The sequence below is a fragment of the Octopus sinensis genome, linkage group LG3, assembly GCF_006345805.1.
Source record: "Octopus sinensis linkage group LG3, ASM634580v1, whole genome shotgun sequence".
NCBI classification, from domain to species: Eukaryota; Metazoa; Mollusca; class Cephalopoda; order Octopoda; family Octopodidae; genus Octopus; species Octopus sinensis.
The window spans coordinates 36,380,168-36,405,466 of NC_042999.1; the positions used below are offsets into that span (position 1 = coordinate 36,380,168).

The window sequence follows — 25,299 nt, forward strand, 5'->3', positions numbered from 1 at the left end:
TTGCGCCTCCACATTCAAGGTTGTAAGGCAAATTTGAAAGGTATTTAACTGCTATTTCTAGCAGGCCGCTTTGGTGATAATAATGTTTGCTTGAGAGTTACCTCCCTGAATTCTCTGTTTGAAGTCTGTATTTTCGATCAACATCAACTCTATATTCTAGGTAACTATACTTTCTTAGAATCTCTCCCGCTTATTCTTTCCTTAGTAAAAAAAAAAAAAAACACGGAAAGTAGGATCAACCACCCGAACGTCTTGTTTCTCATGTTTTTTCTTTTGTATTGTGACGATATATATTTTTATTTTAGTTATGATACAGACAAAAATGTTGTGGTTTCCATGTGGCTTAAGTGAAATGACACCAGCTGAGAATCGAAACCGAACTGCGACTTCATTTCATTGGAATATTTATCTCATCGGTGCATTCAGTAGACTGTTATTGCTCGACTTATATCGGTATCAGACAATGGTTAATATTTTTTATAAAGTAAAACCTTCTTAGAAGAGTTTTAGTTAATCAGTTGATTCATTTGTTTTCGTGCAGTATCAAGAACAAAAAAGCACATGGAGGCCTTACTAATTTCCCCAACTTTTTTTTTTATATAGTAAAATAGTTCACTTACCGCGGTAAAAATTTTTTTACCTTTACCGCTCCTCTGTGCCATAAAGGAAATGTTAAACGATTGGAATATTACGAAAACACTTAGAATTATAGTAAACACGCACGTGTGATACTTATTTCATTGTAACGGTTTGTATTTTGTCCGGGATTACTTCAGACTGGCTGGACTCGAGCGAAAACTACCTGCCAGTTCACAACTTTATACTTCAAATAGAGTGTAGATTTAGTTTTCTTTCTAATAAGATTTGCTATCGTTTTTGTTCGTAAGTCATCGAAAAAGGCGGCAAACTGACAGAATCGTTAGCACGCTGGACAAAACACTTAGCGGCATTTCTTCTGGTTCTTTTACGTCCTGGGTTCAAATACCACCGAGATCGACTTTCCCTTTCATACTTTCAGGGTCGATAAAATAAGTACCAGTTGAATACTAGAGTCGATGTAATTGACGATTTTCTTCCCACTAAAATTTCAGGCCATGTGCTAAGTGGAGAAAGAATTTATAAACACTATTTCGAAAACTGTGTATGGTATGTACGAACGTATGTATGTTCTAGTTTTATTATTTGAATGTATCTACGTACGTAGGCATTTGTGTGTATATATGTATATGTTTATATTATTAATTTTTGCTGACTCTTTTGTTGATATTTGTATGACTGATATGTCAAGCTACACGTGAGTGCGACTGGTAACATGTAACGCAGTACAATGTGTTACATGTCAAGTCATTAGCAACTAAACCACCCCTCAACACTAGGCCTACCTAGTAATGAGGTTGCTAGAAGCATAACAGGATAACAATACATGCCTTAAGGTCAACGACCATCTAGCAACAGCGTGCAAGCGATGGTGATATCTGAAAAACACCTTAGTCGATCTGAGAGCCTGGTGTTGGTGTTCAGTTTGGAAGTAAATACTAGGTTGGTATCTAAGTTAAGTAACTCATTTTATGGGTAGATAATAACTCTTTACTTTTTGGCTGACAAACTATCTAGGAGGTGGAAAACTCGTATAAGAATGAATGAAAGCACACGCGTGCGCACATATACTGGTGCAGGAATGGTTGTGTTGTAAAAAGTTTGCTCTCCAACTGCATGGTTTTGGATTCATTCTAACTGTATGGCATTTTGGGCAAGTACCGTGTCTTCTATTCTAGCCCCGTTCCAACCAAAGCTTTGTGAATAGATATGACAGTCAGAAACTCAAAGAAACACATCTTGTACATATATATATATATATACTTTAGGAAGTTAAAAGTTATGGCCAGTCATAGACTGACAATTGGTTTCACACCTATAAAGTGTTTTGCAGTATAGACGACCCATCAGACACAAAAGACTGAAGGCACATAACTTCTCTAGAACTGGAGGAAGAAATACGTAATGGTTAGTTTATTTTCTAAGCAAATAATAATTGTCCATTCAGCGAGACAGGGTTTTTCCTGTTACATTGGCTCCAGTCATGGTGACATTCGAAGGAGCTGTGGCAGGACTATTCAACGAATGGGGAATTCCAAGTCTGAAGTAGGAAACATTTTAGATATGGACATTGACTGAATACCTCTTTTCTGAAGTTCAAAAAGGTCTCCAGGTCGAGCGAGTATTTTAGGATTCTTGCCCTCACAGCCAAGTAAAGCTTACATCATTTGCTACCATTTATACAAGTTCCTGGTTGTTCAAGGAGCTTCCATTTAATTATGTATGGAGTTTCTTCCCCTTTTAAATGCCAAATATGGCTGGCCAGGGACATGATGTTGCATCTTTCTGATATTTATGGTTGTTCAGATGTTGCTTAAATGATGGTGCAATTGAACCGATATATTTTCATGGCTGTATATTGGTCATGCTACCACCACCAATGTTTGTTTTGTTAACTCTGGGTCTGATGTTGTTGCTGGAGTCACTGTCAATTCTGATATTCCTGGAAACAAACAAGTGTCTTCTACTCTAGGTCAACCAATGCCCTACAAATGAATTTGGTAGATGGAAACTATGTGGAAGCCCATTGTTTATATATATGTGTGTGTGTGTCTATGTTTGTGTATGTACACCCCACTGTTTGACAGCTGGTGTTGGTTTGTTTACATCCTCATAATTTAGCATTTCAGCAGAAGAGACTGATAGAATAAGTACTGGGGGGTGGGATTTGTTCTACTAAACTCGTCAAGGAAGTACCCCAGCATGACTGAAACAAGTAAAAGTTAAAAGATATCATTTACTTGTTTTAGTCATTATTATCCTACAAACTGAATATTTTAGTTGTTTTGCTGACAATCCTTTTCATTTCATTATAAATCATCTTCCATAAATAAAAAATAAATGCACCCTTTTTAAAGCCAAGTCGGGCTCATGGGCCCAGTTTCCCGGTTTCTATGGCATATGTGTTCCCCAGCTGGACGGGATGCCAGTCCATTGCAGCGTTACTCATTTTTGTCAGCTGAGTGAACTGGAGCAACGTGAAATGAAGTGTTTTGCTCAAGAACACAACGCGTCGCCTGGTCCAGGAATCGAAACCACAATCTTACGATCATGATGCTGACACCCTAACCACTAAGCCATGCGCCTCCACTCATCTTCCATAAGCAATCACTTAAACTTTTCACAACAAATCATTTGGATTAAATCATTCTACAGGTTCATCTGATGATTTGGCTTGGTTTTTACAGCTGGATGCCCTTCCTAATATCAACCACTTTACAGTGTATGTTAGGTGTTTTTAGTATGAATATATGTGTATGCATGCATGCTTACATATGTGTGTGTGCATACATGCGTGCATATGTGTTTATCTCCCTTCACTTCTTGACAACCAGTTTTGTTTTCTTTACATTCTTGTAACTTAGCAGTTTGGCAGAAAAGACTTAAAAATATAAGTACTGGGGGTCAATTTGTTTGACTAAAACCTTCAAGACAGTGCCCCAGCATAGCTGCAGTTCAATGACTGAAACAAGTAAAAAATAAAAGATATAAAAAAAAATTGACTGATGGCAAAGCATGGACCAACTATTACACTGTATAACAAAATTTTTCTTTTTCAGTCTCTTTACTCTTTTACTTGTTTCAGTCATTTGACTGCGGCCATGCTGGAGCACCGCCTTTAGTCGAGCAAATCGATCCCGGGACTTATTCTTTGTAAGCCCAGTACTTATTCTATCAGTCTCTTTTGCCAAACCGCTAAGTGACGGGGACGTAAACATACCAGCATCGGTTGTCAAGCAATGCTAGGGGGGCAAACACAGACACACAAACACACACACACATACATATATATATACATATACGACAGGCTTCTTTCAGTTTCCGTCTACCAAATCCACTCACAAGGCATTGGTCGGCCCGGGGCTATAGCAGAAGACACTTGCCCAAGATGCCACGCAATGGGACTGAACCCGAAGTCGGTGTGATTTCCTATTTGTTTTTATCTAGGAATCAAAGGAAATGACTATTATTTTCTTCAAACTTTGCTTTTGTGACCTAAACATCAGTGTTTTGAAAATAACCTATTTTCCATTACATTTCAGACAGATTCAGCACTGAGTTGCTGAAGCAGAAATATCGTTATAGTTCTGCTCAATATCACAGATTTGCTCGCCATTTGCTTGACCATAACCACTTGGTGGCTGACAATATGTGCATCTTTGATCATGAGCAGCAGTAATGGGGGAGCTTCTTAGCCATGTGGTGAGAGGAATTCTTTGGGGTTTGAATAAATGTAACAAAATCAAAGTTTGAAAGGAATATTAGCCATTTTCCATATTTTCTAAGGGAAATAACAAACAGGAAATAACAGTTGCTACCTAAAGACAAAAATTCTGTTACACAGTGTTATAGGTACCTTCGATACATTTATTGGAATTCACTCTATTGCAAACATTCAGGCCAGATCTCCAATTTGAGATGCTTTTGTCCCTCCCTCTTCTCCACCCTGCCTTTCTTTGAAATTTAACCCTTTAGTGTTCAGATTATTCTATCAAACATAATGCTTATTGATTCACATTGATTTGAATTAATCATGCATTTTCTCATATCTTCAAGATCTTGATGGTGTAATTACTTAATGTAGAATAACATTGTAGGGTAGGTGTGAGAGCCTGGATCTGGTCAGTTTGAGCATAAAACATTAAATATTTTGGCCGGATATAGCCGGTTTAAATACTAAAGGGTTAAAGATAAAAAAAAGTTGATGCACCTTTGTATATTTTGTATAATTCACCCTGACATGACTTGAACCAACAATCCTTGGACCCATGTCTAAAAATAATAATTTTAATTGGTGTATTTCTTGATCTGTTTTAAGAAAACCAGAATTATTTTTAGTTGAGTTGGGACTTAAAATCACTAGAGACTAAATATATAATTCACCTAATTAATATGAAATTCTAAAATTAAATCACTACTTTTATTTTCACTCATTCAACACCCACATCATTGCATCTCCCTTGAAAATGGTGAAACAACTTATTCTACTAGGAAAAATGTCTGTGACCACATCCAAAAGAGATCTACAAGGTGCATTCCAGATGTTTTGAGACTTTTTCAGGCAAGACATTTATTAATTTCAAGGAAGTACAAAGCTCAAATCTTCAAAGTAGGATCCTCTGACTTCAGTGCATTTGCTATAGTTCTCCAGCCACTCTTCAAGGACCCATGAAAGTCCTCCAAAATAAAAGTATCTAGGATCCTTATCACAGCTTCCTTCACCTTCTCAATGACTTCAAAACAACTGCCCCTGAGGTTCACCTTCAGCTTGAAAATAACCAAAAGTCACAGAGAACAAGGTTTCAACTGTAGGGAGAGTGATGGGGCAGTTTTGATTCCCATGTGTGCCAAGTAGTTGGTTACTAAGATAGAATTGTGGCCTGGTGCATTGTCCTGGTGTAGATGCCATTGACCCAAGTGAAAGACCTTAGGTTTTTATGATGAAATCTCTTCCTGAATCCCTTCAAAACCCTCACAAAGTATATTTTGTTGACCATCTGGCTAGAGGAAACCCAGTGGATGCAAATAATGTCTTTGCTGTTGATCATCATCATAAGCTTTCCAGCAGACTTGTTTTGCCTGGTTTTCTTGGGCTTGGGAGAGCCAAGATGTTTCCATTATGCATTCTGTCTCTTAGTCTCTGGATCATAACAGTAAATGCAACTTGTGTTACAGGTCAGCAAAGACTTGAGTACTCTTGGATTGGAGGTGATGCGATCAACCATCTCCTTGCTGTCACCAGTGCATCTTTCCTTCTGTTCATCACTAAGCACCCTGACAACAAATTTTGCACATGTTCAGAACTTTGTGAATAATTCTGTGTACAGTTTCCACACCAACTCCAAACTGTATACTCTTTTACTCTTACTTATTTCAGTCATTTGACTGCAGCCATGCTGGAGCACTGCCTTTAATCGAGCAGCTCGACTCCGGGACTTATTCTTTTGTAAGCCCAGTACTTATTCTATCGGTCTCTTTTGCCGAACCGCTAAGTAACGGGGGACGTAAACACACCAGCATCGGTTGTCAAGCAATGCTAGGGGGACAAACACAGACACACAAACACACACATGCATATATACATACATATATACGACGGGCTTCTTTTCAGTTTCCATCTACCAAATCCACTCTCAAGGCTTTGGTCGTCCCGAAGCTATAGTAGAAGGCACTTGCCCAAGGTGCCACGCAGTGGGACTGAACCCAGAACCATGTGGCTGGTAAACAAGCTACTTACCACACAGCCACTCCTGCGCCTGTATATTTATTGTCTTTATAAATATATGACTGTGTTCATTCAGAAAATTGCAAATTTTCTCAATTAGCTCTGTCTTGGTGTCCCTTTCCCTTCTACACCTCTCCATTGTCTCTCACCTCCTCTCTTCTATCCTTGAACCACTTGTGCCAGTGAAAAACAGGTGCTTGGCTGATACCAGTTTATCCATAAATAGACTGGAGCATTTCATAAATTTCTGTGGCATTTTTGCCCAGTTTGACAAAAAACTATATTCCATAGTGAGCTTCGAACTTATCTTCACATCCTGACTGCATTTCTACAAACTAATAAGCAGTGTTTAGTAAGGTGTGTTCAAAGTGCTGTTACAGCCATCTCCTTCAATCTGGAAGGAAAAAATTGGCTAGTCACCTTATTAGTTGTATGGTATAAAATTACAATAATCTCGAGACAGTTGTAACTGCCTTGCATAATAAAGTTTCAAAACTTTTGGAATGTACTTTGTATAAGAATACGAGATGGTCACACCTGAAATCATCATCATCACCATTTAACATCTTTTTTCTATGCTGATACAGGACTGTTTGACAGGAGCTGAGAACCAGAGGGTTGCACCAAGTTTCAATGTCTGCTTTGGAATGGTTTCTACACTTTGATGCCCTTCCTAATGCCAACTGATTTACAAAGTGTACTGAGTGCCCTTTATGTAGTACTGGCACCAGTGAGGTCACCAAGTAACTCACAAGACAAGACTCAATGACTTTGATTATAGATCTGGATCAGAACTGACCTTGGGTTTAAACAACAACTAAAACAACAATATTGCCATCATAAGTCTTTTGGTGCAAGAGAGATTTAAAAAGAAAAACTGTAATGATTTTCTTTTTCCTGGAGTTGGTTAGATATTATTTATATTATGGCAAAAACATAGAAATAACATTGATGCTTTATGTTTGAAACCTAAATAGAAACAATATTTACATGACACAGTTGCCATTGTTTAGCCCCAGTTTAGTCCTGATCAAGTGAGAATATTAAGAGAAAAGGAAGAGGGGTAAATGAATTTAGGGATTTAATTAAAATTTTAAAAAGATGTCTGCTTCAAACCTACTTGATTCATGAGACCAGAGCTTATACAAATTTAAAGGCATTTAGACAGAGCACACAACTCTCCACCCTTGAATAAGGCACGAAGCCATCACAGGATTAACCTCCAGGCACCACTGGGGTTCATTTTCAATTGAATAGCCTGGAACGACATAAAACAAAGTGCCTTGCTAAAAAGATATAATGCACCACTTAACCCAGGAATTAAACTCAGGACCTAACGATCCAACACCCTAACCACTTGGCTCTGAGTGCACTGTTTCTTATAGCAGAAACAGCTGCAAGCTAATGAAGTTCATTATGTGACATTTGTTCCCCAATCATTCATTTATATGTGTATGTGTGTGGAGAGAAAGAGACAGAGATGGATAGAGAAATATACAGATAGACAAAGTGAAAGTGAGATTAACCCCCAGGCATCACTGGTACTTGGCAAAACATAAAATGAAGTGCCTTGCTCAAGGACATAATGCACCACTTGATCCAGGAATCAAACTCATGACCTAACGATCCAACACCCTAACCACTTGGCTCTGAGTGCACTGTTTCTTATAGCAGAAACAGCTGTAAGCTAATGAAGTTCATTATGTGACATTTGTTCCCCAATCATTCATTTATATGTGTGTGTGTGTGGAGAGAAAGAGATAGAGAAATATACAGATAGACAAAGTGAAAGTGAGATTAACCCCCAGGCATCACTGGTACTTGGCACAACATAAAATGAAGTGCCTTGCTCAAGGACATAATGCACCACTTGATCCAGGAATCAAGCTCATGACCTAATGATCATATGTCCAACATCCTAACCACAGGGCCAGATGACTTCATCGGGGATTTAAATTAGAAGAGGAGCTGTGGATATTTTAGTTGTTGTAAAAGAGCAATAGTGAGGGGACAATAATTGGAACAAAAAAGAGTTTTTGTTGTTGTTTAGCCCCTAGCCATCCTGTCTTTTATTGAACTGTACCCTATCTGGGTATGTATTCATTTTTTTAAGAGAGTAAGATATAATTTAGGAGAAATTCAGTTACTGCTTCTGGTAACTAAATGAATTTGGTAGATGGAAACTGTGGAAACCCATTGTTTATATATATGTGTGTGTGTGTCTATGTTTGTGTATGTACACCCCACTGCTTGACAGCTGGTGTCGGTTTGTTTACATCCTCATAATTTAGCATTTCAGCAGAAGAGACTGATAGAATAAGTACTGGGGGGGGGGGATTTGTTCTACTAAACTCGTCAAGGAAGTACCCCAGCATGGCCACAGTCCAATGACTGAAACAAGTAAAAGTTAAAAGATATCATTTTTTTGTTTTCATATTTTAGTTGTTTTGCTGACAATCCTTTTCATTTCATTATAAATCATCTTCCATAAATAAAAAATAAATGCACCCTTTTTAAAGCCAAGTCAAATAACTTTACAAATAACTACATGTTGTGAGAGAAAAACAATAACTAATCAGTGTATTATATTATTTTAATCAATTCAGCAATGATGGGAGATAACTCCTGACATGTTTCAATCTAAATGTAACTTTATCAGTGTAACACAGACTTTGCCCCAGAATTTGTTGGATTGTTTTGAAATGTTCCATCTGGGCTCTCTGCACTCTGAATTTAATTTTGCTGAAGTCAATTTTGCCTTTCATCTCTCTCTCTCTCTCTATATATATATATATGTAATCATGATGATGTAATATATATATATATGATGTAATATATATATATATATATATGATGATGTAATATATATATATATATATATAATATATATATATATATAATATATATATATATATATAGAGAGAGAGAGAAAAAAGTCTATTGTCAGACCTCAAGAGGGATGGGCTCTGCCATCCCTCTTAAGTGTAAAAATGCTTAAGATGCACAGTACATCACAAGAGCACTCTGACTCATTCTGTAATTGAAGGCTTAAGGCATAACAAAACTTCACTGTTCTGTAGAAATAGTGATGAAAGAATCATGGAAGTAAATATGCAAGATTGTATATTGGTTGGTATAGAAGAAAAATAGAATTGTTTTGAGATTAATTAACTCATAGACTTTCTTTGCATGAAAAAAAAAAAAAACAGCAGTTAAGTTAATGTTAACATATTTAATATAAGTAGTTATCCAGTTTCTTGTTCTTATTTTTATATTTCAGCTTGAAAATATTCATATCTCACACTAAATTTTTCTATACTTTGTTTTGAGATAAGCCCCCCCCCACCACCACCACCACTGCCATACAAGTCTCTGCATGTCTTGAAATTACAACTAAGTCAATGACAGATATATTTACAGCTTTTCTTCTTAATCCAACAAACAATAAATACAAGTGAAATTCTAGACAACCATTGCGATTACAGCTATTTGAAATAACTCTGTCCTCAAAATTTTTAGCAGCAAGGTTTACATGAGAGTTACATAAAGTGTAATATCAGTTTAGATTTCACTTTTACTATTATTATATTCTAAAACTACAAAAATTGTGTTCTTGCTGGGTCTGTCTTCAACCCTTTTGCGGCATAAACGTTAGCACGCTGGGTGAAATGCTTAGCGGTATTTCGTCTGCCGTTACGTTCTGAGTTCAAATTTCACCGAGGTCGACTTTGCCTTTCGTCCTTTCAGGGTTGATAAATTAAGTACCAGTTACGCACTGGGTTGATCTAATCGACTTAATCCGTTTGTCTGTCCTTGTTTGTCTGTTCTCTCTGTGTTTAGCCCCTTGTAGGCAGTAAAGAAATAGGTATTTCGTCTGCCGTTACATTCTGAGTTCAAATTTCGCCGAGGTTGACTTTACCTTTCATCCTTCTGGGGTCAATAAATTAAGTACCTATTTCTTTACTACCCACAAGGGGCTAAACACAGAAAGGACAGACAAAGGGATTAAGTCGATTGCATCGACCCCAATGCGTAACTGGTACTTAATTTATCGACCCCTGAAAGGATGAAAGGCAAAGTCGACCTCGGCGGAATTTGAACTCAGAACATAACGGCAGACGAAATACGGCTATGCATTTCGCTCGGCATGCTAACATTTCTGCCAGCTCGCCGCCTTTCATAAATTAAGTACCAGTTATGCACTGGGGTCGATGTAATCAACTTAATCCCTTTGTTTGTCCCCTCTGTGTTTAACCCCTTGTGGGCAATAAATAAATAAATTACTGTCAAATGTTTATTCATGAAGCACATGGCTTAGTGGTTAGGGTATTCAGATCACAATCCTTAGGTTGTGAGTTCAATTCCTTGTGGCATGTTGTGTTCTTGACCGAGACAATTTATTTTACATTGCTCTAATCCATTCAGTGGGCAAAATTGAGTAGCACCTGTATTTCAAAAGCCAGCCTTGTCACACACATTCTGTGTCACGTTGAATCTTCATTAAGGGCACACATGTGTAGTGCTCAGCCACTTACACATTAATTTCATAAACAGGCCCTTTCATTGATCAGATCAACTGGAACCCTCTTTGCTGTAATTAATGGAGTGCTAGTTTTATTCATATTGTTTTGGATTAATCACACTTTATCTTGTAGCTTCAATAATTCAGTGATGTGATCTATTATTTTTACAATGACATTGTAGAGTAAGTATGAAAGGCTGGATCTGTCTGGTTTGAATATAAAACAGGTAAAATATTTTGAATGGATATCACTGGTTTAAATGCTAAAGAGTTAAAGTTACTAAATTAACAGCTATTTTTTTCCCTAGCTGAAGATAAGTTAGAAAAAGAACCCCTATATCAGGGGTTCTTAACTATTGTTAACCTATGGACCCCTTTGATTACTATTTTATTCTGGTGGACCCCCATAGCCATTCCATGTTTAAAAACTAGTTTTATAGAAACTTTTTTCAAAATTCCTATTTTGTTTTTCACACATTAATTGTATTGAAATCAAATTCGATGACTAGCATCTGTGCTAGTAGAGCGCAAAGAGTACCATACAAGTGAGATCGTTGCCAGAGCAACAAGCTGGCCTCCATGCCAATGGCATGTTAAAAACGCCATTCGAGTGTGATCATTACCTGCATCGCCTTACTAGCACTTGTGCTGGTGGCACATGAAAAAACATTCGAGTGAGATTGTTGCCAGTGCCACTGGACTGGCTCCTGTGCAGGTGGCACATAAAAAGCACCATTTGAACGTGGCCGTTGCCAGTACCACGTGAGTGGCACTCATGCCGGTGGCACGTAAAAGCACCACTGCACTCTCAGAGTGGTTGGCGTTACGAAGGGCATCCAGCTGTAGAAATTCTGCCAGATCAGATTGGAGTCTGGTGCAGCCATCTGGTTCCCCAGTCCTCAGTCAAATTGTCCCACCCATGCTAGCATGGAAAGCGGATGATGATGAACTAAGTAAAATGTTAAAGAAAGAAACCTTGCAATACATACTCTTTTACTTGTTTCAGTCATGTGACTGTGGCCATGCTGGAGCACTGCCTTTAGTCGAGCAAATTGACTCCAGGACTTATTCTTTGTAAGCCTAGTACTTATTCTATCAGTCTCTTTTGCTGAACCGCTAAGTTACGGGGACGTAAACACACCAGCATCGGTTGTCAAGCAATGTTGGGGGGACAAACACAGACACACAAACATAAACACACACATGTATATATACGATGGGCTTCTTTCAGTTTCCATCTACCAAATCCACTCACAAGGCTTTGGTCGGCCCGAGGCTATGGTAGAAGACACTTGCCCAAGGTGCCATGCAGTGGGACTGAACCTGGAACCATGTGGTTGGTAAGCAAGCTACTTACCACACAGCCACTCCTATGCCTCACATCTCAAGCAACATTTTTCTGAGACCCTTAAAATACTATTGTGGATCCCCAGTTTACTATTTTGTGGTGTGGGCCCTGCAGAATCATGCATGGGCCCCAATTGAGAACCACTACTCTATATCATTGTTGGCAAACTTTTTTAGCTCAGTATGTTGAAATTTCAATTCTTGCAATAATCCTATTGCTGTAGTATCACGTGTATAACATGTATTTTAATTATCTTTTATCTTCTACTTGTTTCAGTCATTAGACTGTGGCCATGCTGTGGCACCGCCTTGCAGAGTTCTAGTTGAACAAATTGACCCCAGAAAGTTTTTTTTTTATCCTAGTACTTATTCTATTGGTCTTTTTTGCCAAACTGCTATGTTACAGGGACATAAACACTCGATCACCAGTTGTCAAGTGGTAGTGGGGGGACATACACAGGCACAAAGATACTCACACACACACATAGATATATATACATATATACATACGACAGGCTTCTTTCAGTTTCTGTCTACCAAATCTACTCACAAGGCTTTGGTCGGCCTGAAGCTACAGTACAAGACAATTACGCAAGGTGCCTTGCAGTGGGTCTGAACCAGGAACCATGTGGTTGGGAAGCAAGCTTCTTACCACACAGCCATTAATTTTATAAGAGGATATTGCAGAGAGATTTTTTTTTTCAAAGTCCTTTATGTGTCAACTAAAAACCTATGACATATCACTGATGATATGAGTATCATGGCTTCACTGTCACTGTGCTATGGGATCATCTAAACTGTTAGGAATAGCAGCCAAATTTCTCTTAACCCTTTAGTGTTCAGATTACTCTGTTAAATGTAATACTTTTTCACTCAAATTTTTTTGAATTAATCATGCATTATCTTATAGCTTTGAGGTTTCAATGATGTGAATGTTTATTTTTAGAATGTCACTGTAGGTTAGGTGTGAGAGGCTGGATATCGCCAGTTTGAATATAAAACATGTATAATATATTGGGCCGGATGTGGCTGGTTTAAACACTAAAGGGTTAAACCACAACTTACAGTCTTAAAAAGGAGGCAAATATTGGAAAACTTTACACTTGCTACAATATCACTATCATCATTTGATGTGCACTTTTCCATGCTTGCATGTGTCAGACGGAATTTCTGTCAGACAGATTTTCTAACCCTAACCCTCCCTGTTGCCAAGCAAGGTAATATTTTTCTATACCTAGACATGTTTTACATGGAAAACTGGGAATGAATAACCTCGCTTGTATGACTATGATGTTCATTTACAACCATGCCATGATGTGTAGGTTTGGATAGACAAACACAAGCACAGACATACACATGCACAGACACACACTCATACACATAAACATACACACACATAAATGTACACACACACCAACATGGACAGATAGATATGCAATCATGCACACACACACACACACACACAATTGTACATACATATGATGAGCTTTCAGTTTCTGTCTACCAATTCCACTCACAAGGCTTTGGTCAGCCTGGAGCTGTAATAGAAAACACTTATCCAAGGTGCCATGCAGTGGGACTGAACCCAAAATTATGTGGTTGGAAAGGAAACTTCTTACCTACATTAATATGTAAAAGTTATGATATATCGTTTATACAAGAAAAATAAAGGTCATTATTTTCTGTGGCTTGGCATAATGACCTTCAAGTGGTCAACAGTGGATTGGTATGCAATGCAGCTATGACACAAACATTGTAAATATCATTGATAAGTCAGTAGAAATAACGGATTAGTTCTACATTTCAGGTGACCTAAAAAGTATTGGTGGAATATAGATTAGAATTCATTGTTACTGAAGATTAGAGAATAATGTTTTGAGTTTATACAGAGATTATAGTTCCTCATGGAAATCTTACTGTATGGGGTCAGAGTAATGGTGCTATATAGTAAGAAAGAGAAAACAGAGATGATAAATGGTTTTTCAAATGGCTGGACAAGAATAGACGAATATGCTATAATGTCATAGTTCGGAAGATTAAGATAAGAGGGTAATTCTTATTTTGAAAGGAAGTAATATCAAGTGTGAAGAAATGTGAATAAGTGGTTGATTCTAGACAAGCTTTAGACTAATAATGATATGATGTTTGGTAACGATCTGTCACTTGTGTATTTATGAGATGAAATAATTCACAAGCTGAATAGCTGCTGAAGAAATAATCTTCAAGAAGTCAGCTGAGAAATGGTTATTTTGCAGTATGTTCATAACTTGGCAATATGAATAGGAAGTAGTAGAAGCCGTAAGTTGTGTTTGTATAGTAAGGATTCTATAACCCAAGAAACTGACTTTTAGTTTTGAAGGTTTATCTTATTCTCCAGTTTTTTTAGGGTTTCTTGTTTTACAATCTGCCCTAATTGAGCAGGCTTACAATCTATAATCAAAGAAGTCATTCCAGCTTTGTCCAATGTATTTTTCCTTTTTATTATTAATAGGGTGCAAGCTGGCAGAATCGTTAACACACTGGGCAGAATGCTTAGTGATATTTCATCTGTCTTTGTGTTCTGAGTTCAACTTTTGCCGAGGTCAACTTTTCCTGTCATCCTTTTAGAATCAATAAAATAAGTACCAGTTGAACATGGTTATTTTGTAGTCATTTTCATAACTTGGAAGTATAAATAGGAAGTAGTAGAAGCAAACGGTTATGTTTGTATAGTAAGGGTTCTATGACTTAGAAAGCTGACTTTTATAGTTTTTTTGAAGATTCATTCTTCAGCTTTCTGAGGGTTTCTTTTTTTTTTTACAGTCTACCCTAATTGAACAGATCTATAATAAAAGAAATCATTCCAGCTTTGTCCAACGTATCCTTTTTTATTATTAATAGGGTGTAAGACAGTGAGCTGGCAGAATCATTATCATGCTGGGCAAAATGCTTAGCAATATTGTGTCTGTCTTTACATTCCGATTTCAAATTCTGCCGAGGTTGACTTTGCCTCTCATCCTTCCAGTGTTCATAAAATAAGTACCAGTTGAACACTGGAGTCAATGTAATCAACTTACCTCCCTCTCCCCTAAAATTGCTGGCCTTGTGCCAAAATATAAAACCATTATTAATAGGGTGTGATTTCAAGGATGTTAGGCTGCTATTTCTAATAAGCCTAATGATTGTGTAGAGATTCAGTTGTGGAATCAAAGATTTATATCACTGGAAAAAGTTTTTGTTTCCGTTACAATAAATTTTCCCTGCATTGATATATTCCAAATTTGACATGGTTTCTTTTATTTTTCCAGATCTCAAATATCTTGTCGAAATGTCTGACTTCAAGGAATGGTTGCTGACCACAGGACACCAGTTTCTTAAATGGTCTGACAATGAAAGGAACCAAACTCTTGACCATTTAATCTCCATCAGCAGTAGTTCCCAGTTAGTTTACCTAGCACAACTTTTGCCAACATTAGTATATCGAGATTTTTTCAGATTACTTCCAAAAGAAATTTCTACCATTATCACAAGATACCTCGATGCTAAATCTATTCTTAATTGTCTATTAGTGAGTCGACATTGGTATCAGCTCCTTAACTCCCTGCCTGAAGTCTGGCGCCACTGTTGTCGGCTGCATTATATCAAAGTTGACTCTTCACCGCATCCTGCTTTGTATTATAAGACGCTTTTTCTCAAAGTAACATCAAAACTATTGAAACCTCTAAAACAGCGTAAGATGTACAGTGAGAAGTTCTTTAGGGGTCACTCAAACAGGATTATGGCGCTTGATTATCACAATGGCAGATTGGCTTCTGGTAAGGGTATTGAAACAATAATTTTTAAATGTTGTTTTGTAGATAATATCAAGTTATATTCAGTGTTGTATTCATTCTTTGATGATAGAATAAGTTGAGTGTCTTTCATTTGATATGGAAATTGTTTTACAGCTGGGTGCAGACATAACTGTGTCATTAAGGAACTTACTTCTCAACTACATAGTTTCAGTCTCACTATATGGTACCTTGATCAAGTGTCTTCTACTACAGCCCTGGGACAACCAAAGACTTATGAGTTGGTTTGGTTGACAGAAGCTAAACAAAGCCTTTTATGAGTTTGTGTGTGTGTGTGTATATATATATATAACTATGTATGTATGTATGTATGTGTGTGTGCGTGTGTGTATGTATGTGTGTATGTATGTATGTACGTATGTATGTATTCAATTACAAAGCTTCTGTCAGCCCAAGACTATAGATGAAGACACTTGCCCAAGATGCCATACAGTGGGACTGAACCTGTAACTGGGAAGCAAGCTTCCTAACCACACGACCAACTGAAAATAATGGAAAAAGGAGAGATCCACACCAAATTCTGAAGGAAAGCAGCCAGTAGATATATGTATTTTCATTACAATTCAGCCCGTCTACTCAGTACCAAAATAGGATATGCCAGAAATAAATTTACATGCATCCAGAGCAAGTGCAGCAGGACAGAGGACAAGGTGACCCACACAACATGCTTCCTAGAAGTATTGAAAACCAATGGCTACCCTATATCCACTGTGAATCAGCTTACGTACCCATGACAACAAACATGCCAAATACACAGAAATCCCAGCAACACATGCTTCCTTATAATACCCCGTTTTAGCAAGAGGATAACTACAGCTGTCTGAAGAGCCATAAGGAGAGAAGGATTGGACATACAACTAGCCCACTCCAGCCCCTCTCTGAGAAAACACCTAGCAAAGAAACGAGCAAGGGACAGCAATCAGTGCACACTAACTAACTGCCCCAACCGTAACACAAACTTGTGCCAATGGGTACATGTTGTATATCGAATACAATGTAACATCATCATCATCATCATCGTTTAACGTCCGTTCTCCGTGCTAGCATGGGTTGGACGGTTCGACTGGGGATCTGGGAAGCCAGAAGGCTGCACCAGGCTCCAGTCTGATCTGGCAGTGTTTCTACAGCTGGATGCCCTTCCTAATGCCAACCACTCCGTGAGTGTAGTGGGTGCTTTTTATGTGCCAGGCGAGGCTGGCAATGGCCACGATTGGATTGGTGCTTTTTACATGCCACTGGCACGGAAGCCAGTCAAGGCGGCGCTGGCATCGGCCACATTCGGATGGTGCTTTTTATGTGCCATCAGCACGGAAGACAGTCTAGGCGGTGCTGGCATCAGCCACGTTTGGATGGTGCTTTTTACGTGCTGCCGACACAGGGATCACAACTGCAGTTTCCATTGATTTTTGATGTTGGTGTACTTGACTCAATGGATCTCCTCAAGCACAGATGCAACAATTTCTATGTAGGTAGCACAACAAGGCCATTACACATTTGCATCAAAGAACATCTAAACAAATGAGCCTCCTCCTTCAGAAAACACGTAGACAGATGCCAGAACACCAACAAAAACATAACAGTTACAACTAAGGCCAGTGACAGAAATTTAGGAAATTTAAGAATTAAGGAGGCTATCCTCATAGATAGACTAGGGCCCTAAATTAACCACAGGTTAGAAATTAACACTCACTATTTAAGTTAACAACACTGACACCCTGCACACACAATGGTAACATGTGCATATAATAAAACATTATAAAAAAATGCACATAAAATACATAACTTAGAAACATCGCTATGAATATGCCAACACACACGAGTCAAGATGTGACTACCCTCACACACTTCTCATGAGGAATTCTGGAAAGAATTTCATGAGAACATTACAAGAACGCTTCCAACAGATTTCAGTAACCGTTAGAAGGATAAGAAAACCAACTATAACAGTAACGCCATTACTTCCTAGCAATCTCTGAAGAAGGAATTTTTATATTCCAATTAAATTATTTCTAACTGTTATTATAGTCCACTCTGCATTGTTTTACCATTCCAGACACATTACATTTCATACATATATATATGTGCACAAATTCGATGACTGGGACCCTTGCCAGTGGAGTGCTAAGAGCACCATCCGAGCATGATCGCTGCCAGAGTAGCTGACTGGCTTCTGTGCCAGTGGCACGTAAAAAGCACCATTCAAACGTGATCATTACCAGCATTGCCCTACTGGTACTTATGCTAGTGGTACATGAAAAACATTCGAGCGAGGTCGTTGCCAGTGCCGCTGGACCGGCCCTCGTGCTGGTGGCACGTAAAAGCACCCGCTACGCTCTCAGAGTGGTTGGCATTGGGAATGGCATCCAGCTGTAGAAACTCTGCCAGATCAGATTGGAGCCTGGTGCAGCCATCTGGTTTGCCAGTCCTCAGTCAAAATCGTCCAACCCATGCTAGCATGAAAAGTGGACGTTAAACGATGATGATGATGTATGTATATGTATGTGTGTGTATGTGAGTTGGTATCCTTTTCTTGTGACATATCCTTTTCTTGTGATATCTAGCTGGGGAGAATGTTACCTTACTTGAAAACAAGTGAAGACTGGCAACAGGAAGGACATCTGGCTGTAGAAAATCTGCCTCCACAAATTTCATCCTATACTCTTTTTTTTTTCTCTTTTTACTTGTTTCAGTCATTTGACTGTGGCCATGCTGGAGCACCACCTTTTTAGTCAAGCAAATCGACCCCAGGACTTATTCTTTGTAAGCCTAGTACGTATTCTATCGGTCTCTTTGCCGAACCGCTATGTTACGGGGACGTAAACACACCAGCATCGGTTGTCAAGCGATGTTGGGCAGACAAACACAGACACACAAACACATACACATACATACATATATATATATGACGGGCTTCTTTCAGTTTGCGTCTACCAAATCGACTCACAAGGCTTTGGTCGGCCCAACGCCATAGTAGAAGACACTTGCCCAAGGTGCCACGCACTGGGATTGAACCCGGAACCATGTGGTTCGTAAGCAAGCTACTTACCACACAGCCACTCCTATGCCAGTGGCACGTAAAAAGCACCATTCAAACGTGATCATTACCAGCATCGCCCTACTGGTACTTGTGCTAGTGGTACATGAAAAACATTCGAGCGAGGTCGTTATATTGAAAAAGTAAACATTAAAGCAATGATGACAATGGACAACAACGTCAGTGTTGTCTTTTCTATTGCTAACCGCCCAAGACTAAGGCTGGTGCAGGACTTAATTATCTGTCAAAGAAAAACGAAGAAAGAAAAGTTTTTAGCACAAAACAGAGGAGGATGTAGAAAGGTTTAAATTCATGATCATCTTATTGTTATAGCTCATGGTTTATTCCTTGCTTCCTCCAATTGTCTCGGATGTCATATAAACAAAAGTGATACAACAGAACCATGTAAAGTTCATGCTTATGGCTCTCTGTTGACTAAGCCATAAAAATGGCGACCAATAGAAATACAGTTATATTGACAACATTGATAATGTATATCCATATGTATAATATCATTACCACTACTACTAATACTACTACCGCCACCACCATTACTACTATTATCAATACCTATTTCTTTATTACCCACAAGGGGCTAAACACAGAGAGGACAAACAAGGACAGACAAACGGATTAAGTCGATTATATCGACCCCAGTGCGTAACTGGTACTTAATTTATCGACCCCGAAAGGATGAAAGGCAAAGTCGACCTCGGCGGAATTTGAACTCAGAACGTAATGGCAGACGAAATACGGCTACGCATCACTACTATCATCACCACTACCACTACTACTACCACCACCACTACTACTATTATCACTACCACCTCCACTGTTACAACTACAACCACCACTACTACTTACTACTACTATCACCACAACATCACCACTGCTAACACCAACACAACCACTACTACCACTACCACCTCCACTACCATTACTATTTCTCCCATCACCACCACAGTGGAGGCGCAATGGCCCAGTGGTTAGGGCAGCAGACTCGCGGTCATAGGATCGCGGTTTCGATTCCCAGACCGGGTGTTGTGAGTGTTTATTGAGCGAAAACACCTAAAAGCTCCACGAGGCTCCGGCAGGGGATGGTGGTGATCCCTGCTGTACTCTTTCACCACAACTTTCTCTCACTCTTACTTCCTGTCTCTCTTGTACCTGTATTTCAAAGGGCCGGCCTTGTCACTCTCTGTGTCACGCTGAATATCCCCGAGAACTACGTTAAGGGTACACGTGTCTGTGGAGTGCTCAACCACTTACACGTTAATTTCACGAGCAGGCTGTTTCGTTGATTCGGATCAACCGGAACCCTCGTCGTCGTAACCGACGGTGTGCTTCCATTCCATCACCACCACACCACCACTACCCGGTTCCATTATTTAAAATTCAGCTGTAGTGGCTAGAAGCTTTGTAATAAATAATGGTTAAGTAAACCATGTCATACTACTTAAATCTTGATACTTTCACTGAAGCTCTTTTCTCCCAATATTCTCTCTGACATTATTTTTGTAGATAAATGTCAAAGTTTTGTTGGGGCAGTCATTAAGCCAATAATAAACACACACTGGTTCTGTATCACTTCATTTGTTAATTTATTGACATTTTACAAATTAACTCATCAACTATTTAACTAATTGTTCTGTTGATCAATCATGAAGAGAGGGCATATCATTGAAGAGGTGATGGATGGTGACTAAAGGATGAAAGGTCAAGCCTAGTTGATTGAGTGAGTGACCAAGCAATTATCTTTAATCTTTAACTTGTTTCAGTCATTAGGCTGTGGCCATACTGGGCTCTACCTTGATGAACTTTTAGTCAAATGAAGCAACCTCAATACTTAATTTTGTTAAGCTTGGTACTTATTCTATCAGTCAGTTTTGCTGAACCACTAAGTTACAGGGATGTAAACACACCAACACTGGTTGTCAAGCGTTGATGGCAAGGACAGACAGACAAACACACACATGCATATATATATATATATATATATATCATCATCATCATCATCATCGTTTAATGTCCGTTCTCCATGCTAGCATGGGTTGGACGGTTCGACCGGGGATCTGGGAAGCCAGAAGGCTGCACCAGGCTCCGGTCTTATCTGGCAATGTTTCTACAGCTGGATGCCCTTCCTAACGCCAACCACTCCGTGAGTGTAGTGGGTGCTTTTTACGTGCCACCTGCACTGGTGCCAGGCGAGGCTGGCATCGGCCACGGTCGGATTGGTGCATTTTACGTGCCACCTGCACGGAAGCCAGTTGAGGCGGCACTGGCTTCCGTCACGATTCGGATGGTGCTTTTCACGTGCCACCGACACGGAAGCCAGTCGAGGCGGCGCTAGCATCGGCCACGATTCGGATAGTGCTTTTTACGTGCCACCGACACGGAAGCCAGTCGAGGCGGCGCTGGCATCGGCCACAATTCGGATAGTGCTTTTTACGTATCTCCAGTCCAGGGGTCCTGGCATCTGCCGGGTGCCAGTCATAGGATTGGTTCTTTCAGTTTCTGTCTACCAAATCCACTCACATGGCTTTGGTCGACCAGAATTTGAACTCAGAATGTAAAGATGGATGGAATGCTGCTCAGTATTGTGCCCCACATGCTAACAATTCTGCCAGCTCACTGCCTTATCAGATTAACTAATAATAAAAGAAGTGAAACAGAACCAGTGTGTGTGTGTGTGTTTTTTTTTTCATCTTTGGTATATTGATCCTTCATGATACTAAAAAATCTGTTTCAATGCATGGTTCAGATCAAAAATCTTGCAAACGAAATATAGAAATGAAATGTTAATGTTTTCTTTAAACTTAATAATATTCTCTTGTTCTAGGTTCTGATGACCATTCTGTTTCTATATGGCAATATCCAGGTGGTGAAAGGCTAATAGTGCCTCAACACAAATCAGTGAGTACTGTGAAATTGATGGATAACTTTGTTTATATGTCATTTTTTGATGGCATCATTCACAGCTGGGAAATCTCTCGAGGCCTACAGTCATCGTTCATTGGCCATGTTTCAGCTGTATACTGCATTGATGTTTGTGAAAGATTATCAATTATGGTCACTGGTTCGGTTGACTTAACAATTAAAATATGGGACTTGCAGTCTGGTCAGTTGTTAACAACATTAATGGGACAACATGAATGTTGGATAATTGAAACAAAAATTGTTCCATCAGAAGATCTGTCTTCGTATACACTAATTAGCAGTGATTACAGAGTTTGTTATATCAGAAGAATGAACTCAGAACATGAACAAACACATATTGAAACTATTTCCTGTCCACATTATTCTATTATTCCTCATCTGCTAGTTGAAAATCATAGTCTTTTAAAGATCTGCTTCCAGTCTGATGATTATGAAGATGATGATGAAGATACTCTAATCAAGGTTTATCAGTTTCAGCCAGAATTAAATATGGTTCAACGATATAAAATAACTAAAGCTGCCAAACCAATTGAGCTACTTTTGGGGGTTGGCCAGAAACTGGCTATGATTATTTCTCGTGTAGACCAATATTGGCTTCTTTCAATATTTGGACTACATACCAATGAAGTGCTTCTGGCAAAACCATTTCCAGCAATCAGGTAAGGCTTTGTCATCTTTATTGTAAATTTTTTAGATTTCACTGTATTCTCTCTTCAAATGGCATTATTCTCACTTTCTTATTATCTGCTCCATAGGCACAGACATGGCTGTGTGGTTAAGAAGCTTGCTTCCCAACCATGTAGTCTTGGGTTCAGTCTCATTCCATTGCACCTTGGGCAAGAATCACCTACTATAGCCCTGGGCCAACCAAAGCCTTGTGAGTGGATTTGGTAGATGAAAACTGAAAAACAGCCCATTGTATGAGTGTGTGTGTGTATACATGTGTGTGTTTGTGTGACTTTGTGTTTCTATTATGTTGGTCCTCCACCACCTTGACAACCAGTGCTGGTTTGTTTACTTCCCCATTACCTAGTGGCTTGGCAAAAGTGGCCAGTAGACTAAGTACCTGACTTACGAAAATAAGTACTGTGGTTGATTTATTTGACTGAACCCTTCAAGGTAGTGCCCCAGCATGGCCACAATCCATTGACTGAAACAGATAAATGATAAAAGATAAAATTACCTGACTTGTATCCCTAACATCAGCTGCCCTGTGACTATGATATGCCTCTCGTCCATTTTTGCCATAGCATAAGCTATCCCGTGTCCTTACAATATCTCTTTTTCACTGTCTCTATAATTCAGCTACCCTGCATCACTACAGTGTCTGTTGTCCATTTTCAGAATCAGTATGAGCTGCCTTCTAAATTTCCAATATTTCCACTATATGTCAGTCATAATTTCTGTCTCATGTCTGCTGTCCCTGCAATGTGTATTGTATGAGCCCACATGTATTTACTGTACCTATTGGCTTCTATGTCTATCTGTTGACAGATAGATAAACAGAGAGAGTGGGGGAGAGAGAAGGAGTGGATGGATAATTAGGTAGACAGACAGACAGATACATATATACATACCGTAAATCCTTGAGTATAGTCCACCCTTGAGAATAATATGCAGGGGATTTTTAGGGGGCTGTATCTCTGAAAAACCTAAACCTTGTGTATAATACGCACCCCTTCTCTAACTTGAGTCATGCGTAATTAAGCCTGCAGCACCTAGTCGAACAAACACTTCCGTGCATGCGTAATACAATAATGGTGATGTTCTTAACTGTTATATGGGAATGTAAATATGTTTGCAAATTGTTTTTGTTACATGTTATTCTGTGTTCTGAATACTTTTATTTTATTAAATTTTCCTTGCTGCAAGTTATGGATCACTCTTTTATGACTTCATTGCTATCAAGCTTAGCTTAATGTATTTTCGTGCCCGACATCACAAAATGCTTCTGAATAAACATTGCCAGACAGCAAATATAGACTCAGACATTACTTAGAAAATATTTTTCATTTTTAACCTCGTATATAGTACGTACTAGGGATTTTGACCATTAAATTTTGGGAAAAAAGTGCAGATTATACTCGAGGATTTACGGTATGTGTATATATTTATATATATATATGTAAACACTGTCCCCTGTTTTTAGAATGACCACCACCTGAACTAAATTCTATATATCATAATTATATATTTATGTTTCATATGGACAAATGAATTGTATATTTGTGTGTGTGTATTTATATAATACATATTTTATATTTATGTATAGACTTTTATGTCATATTCAGATATATTCTATAGTTATATTATATATTTATTATATATGATTATTTAATTTTTTGTATATATTCTAAATTCATAATTCATAATATATTATTTGTTCACATTTGTATGTTTGTGTTATATTTACATTCAGCTTTATATGTATTCTATATTCTTTTGCTTGTATATTTTCTACAGACTAACCATACCTGGTTCCTCAGTCACCTGTGGACCTTCAGAATGGTTGAATGGCTTTGACTCCAATCCTCCCCGTGGGTTACTTTTAGCTGCTACTCTTGAAGATAATAGCATATACATTCTCAGTTGGAAAGAAGGTTCCAGTAAACACTCATCTAACAGAAAATGAAGAGACGTTCAGTTTTTCAGCTGAAGGAAATTATAGTTTGTAGTATTCTGATATTGGTTTCATATCATATCAGAGGTAGAAGGATATTTTCTACAACCTCATGGTAGCTGTTTCAGACGAGACAAAAAGGCAGAAAGATGGAATAAGAGTGACACAGATAATTTGGAACTGTCAGCGATTGTGATTTACTATTTGTAAAAGCATTTTCATAAGTTTCTCCTAAATATCCATGCTTGTTTTATGTTTCATTTTTGTATTTGAGACTCAAAACAGACCTTAAAGAGAGGGGGCATGTCATTGGTGAGGCAATAAATAGCAATGACAGGACTTTGACAAAAGTGATTGTTTAACCAGCACATTAAACAAATGGTTTCATCCATTTTTTACCTGTGATCCCCTTTTGATTCCTATCTTATACTAAGTCCCCATAACCATTCAGTGGATATATAAAAAAAAATCCTTCTGTATTTTTATAATAAAATATTATTATGAATTGTATAAAAAAAAATTAAAATACTTTGTGCATTGTAAAAGTATAAGCAGTTTATTGCACATAAATTTAAAGAAAATATCTTATATGGATCCCCAAGGGCCATATGGGCCCCAGTTGAGAACCATTGAATTAGTTGATTAGATATCTAACCAACTGACTAACAATAAAGAAGTGATATTGAA

At 38.4% G+C, this 25,299-nt stretch overlaps 1 protein-coding gene across 3 annotated transcripts; it reads left to right on the forward strand.

The window, feature by feature from the left end:
* LOC115209227 (F-box/WD repeat-containing protein 2) lies at positions 1-25,299 on the forward strand. 3 transcript variants are annotated; one of them, XM_029777498.2, is made up of 4 exons: positions 1-160; positions 15,479-15,985; positions 21,895-22,651; positions 24,456-25,299. In XM_029777498.2, the coding sequence occupies exons 2-4, from the start codon at positions 15,499-15,501 to the stop codon at positions 24,622-24,624; spliced, it is 1,413 nt and encodes a 470-aa protein (XP_029633358.1). In that variant the 5' UTR covers positions 1-160; positions 15,479-15,498; the 3' UTR covers positions 24,625-25,299. The 3 variants fall into 3 exon arrangements, with proteins under 3 accessions (XP_029633358.1, XP_036356825.1, XP_036356824.1); XM_036500932.1 differs by lacking the exon at positions 1-160 and adding an exon at positions 1,012-1,146; XM_036500931.1 differs by lacking the exon at positions 1-160 and adding an exon at positions 1,134-1,158.

What these genes read in the sequence shown, in the direction of transcription:
- LOC115209227 (XM_036500931.1), top strand. An exon ending in CAATGGCAGATTGGCTTCTG is followed by an intron (nt 15,986 to 21,894) that starts GTAAGGGTATTG and finishes CTCTTGTTCTAG; the next exon opens with GTTCTGATGACCATTCTGTT. An exon ending in AAACCATTTCCAGCAATCAG is followed by an intron (nt 22,652 to 24,455) that starts GTAAGGCTTTGT and finishes TATTTTCTACAG; the next exon opens with ACTAACCATACCTGGTTCCT.